This window comes from Penaeus monodon, chromosome 2 (genome assembly GCF_015228065.2).
Source record: "Penaeus monodon isolate SGIC_2016 chromosome 2, NSTDA_Pmon_1, whole genome shotgun sequence".
NCBI lineage: Eukaryota > Metazoa > Arthropoda > Malacostraca > Decapoda > Penaeidae > Penaeus > Penaeus monodon.
The window spans coordinates 3,226,979-3,229,075 of NC_051387.1; the positions used below are offsets into that span (position 1 = coordinate 3,226,979).

General features: G+C 36.5%; 1 protein-coding gene across 1 annotated transcript in view; it reads right to left on the minus strand.

Moving 5' to 3' along the window:
- The window catches only part of LOC119580179 (U6 snRNA-associated Sm-like protein LSm5), a gene marked incomplete at its 3' end in the record, with an annotated part of 4,110 nt that extends 2,496 nt beyond the window's left edge, over positions 1-1,614 (minus strand). Inside the window, 1 exon segment of the mRNA XM_037928172.1 lies at positions 1,461-1,614. Within this exon segment, the coding sequence (XP_037784100.1) occupies positions 1,461-1,497 (37 nt within the window).
- Positions 1,615-2,097: the final 483 nt, after the last annotated feature.

Sequence of the window (2,097 nt, forward strand, 5' to 3'; positions counted from 1 at the left end):
ACCACAAATAAAAGAAAAAGATTGTAGAATATGCCTCTCACAGCCTCAATCCGGCTTGGTGCTCCCGAGTTTCAACTTTATCTTGTCGTACACGAGGTGAAGACAATGTTTCCTGGGGGTTGTTGGGGGCAGAGCCCACCTATCATCCCTTTGGGCACGCCCAGTAACTTAGATTATTGCACAAACAAATAAACAAACACACGCACACACAGACACACAATTTTTTTTTTTTTTTTTTTTTAGTGAAAGGTATTACAATGATAACTTGCCTATTTATCACATATGCATATACTTTCCTTACCGAGGATTAAACTGAGGGTAATTCTTTACAATAAAGATACACTTGCCAAAGCCTAATTCCCCAACTGTATCACAAAATTTATTCAACAAAGATTTTTTTTGGGGGGTTACCATTCGTGTCTGCAGATTATTTCTTGTACTGACAACTGCAGCTTTTTGTCTGTACAAGAATATCAGCTTCAATTTGCCATAACATTAAGATTAACCAAACTGGTTTCATGAGAGCCAGTGGAGTTTCAAACTATGCCTGCCAAGACAATGTGTTCCTGTATATAATTACTATTCAATTTTCTCCAATTTCCCTCAAAACCCTTAATATATTTAGTAATAATTTATTGTATTTTGTTAAAATAAGTTATATCAGTCTGTAAAAAGCAATTATAGTGATACTGTTGGCAACAATTAGGATGGCAGGATATCCAGTAATAACATGGTCTCTACACCTGTTGATGCTCTGACAAAGGTAAGCAAACCTCCAGTATATATACATCAGGATAAGAGAATTTGAACTGAAACCTTATGTGAAAATAAACTGATAGACAAATGATTCACAAGCATCAGAATTTACATGTAAAACTATTCCAAGATCTGTTGCTCTTTGTCAGGAATAGAGGCCACATTATACTTGATATTGCACCAAGAACTGCAACTGCATATTATCATTAGTTAAAAGAGTTGAATGATTAACAATTCAGAAAAAAAACGACCCAGTACCACTAGAACAAGATTACCATAGCATGGATTGCTCTAATTCTAAAGGGTATTGGCGTAAAATTACAGGGATTTACATGTATTCATAATCATAATCGTAATCATAATCATATTCATAATTGCATGATGCGGAAATGGATAGTCGGATCTTAAAATAAATAAAATACGAGTGAAATTCCAATGTTGAAGTTTCAATGACGTGCCCATGCATCGGTCCTTCGACATGAGATTGAAATAGCTCTTCAAAAACAAGAAAAGGAAATGACAACAAATCCACGATTTACGTTCCACAGAGACTACACGAGACGAGACAAAACCCTCCAACTCTATAAATAACAATACATTAAATAGGACAATAGCACAATATACTCCCTAGATATCAAAGCCTCTTCACAAAATAATGGCATATGAAATGTAGACTTAATATGAGCGAAAATCTGTATTTTTACCGAGAGGAAGAAGTGTTGAGGGATTTGAAGCAGCCATGACGCCTGAGGGTAGTGGGGGTACACCTTCGAAATGTGTGTAAACAAATCGTTATTTTTGCTTGTGTGAACAGTTTTGTGGGTGTGTCTACAATATTGTGGATAATTCGTATCTGCTAAATGTTTAATATTAGTTCTGTTCTGTTTTGGGCTGAAATACTTTCATTTTTTAAAGGTAATGATCCGTGTTTTATTATGTAATATGTGACGTTTACGCCAAATTCAGAGGGGAAATCAAAAGAAAAGAAATAGAAACCAAAATGTAATTCATCCCACTCAAATCCGCACTACAAGGACACCACCACAATATAAAAATCACGAAAACAAAAATCAAAACACAAAATCCGGAAGATGTCACCCCCACGTCGGCATCTGTCATGGCGTTTTGTTTTTGTGATCGAATTTTGGGAGGCAAGATGTAATTCCTCGATTTAACGGCGAATTTTATGCGGAAGGCGTCATCATGGAGCATTTTAGCGACGACTCTTCGGATCCGGACACTCCCGAGGTGTTCAAGAGTGGTAAGTACGGATCCTGAGTTTGTTTTGTAGAGAGAAATGAGCGAGTCTTTGTTGGGCTCTGGATTTTTACTCGACTCTGG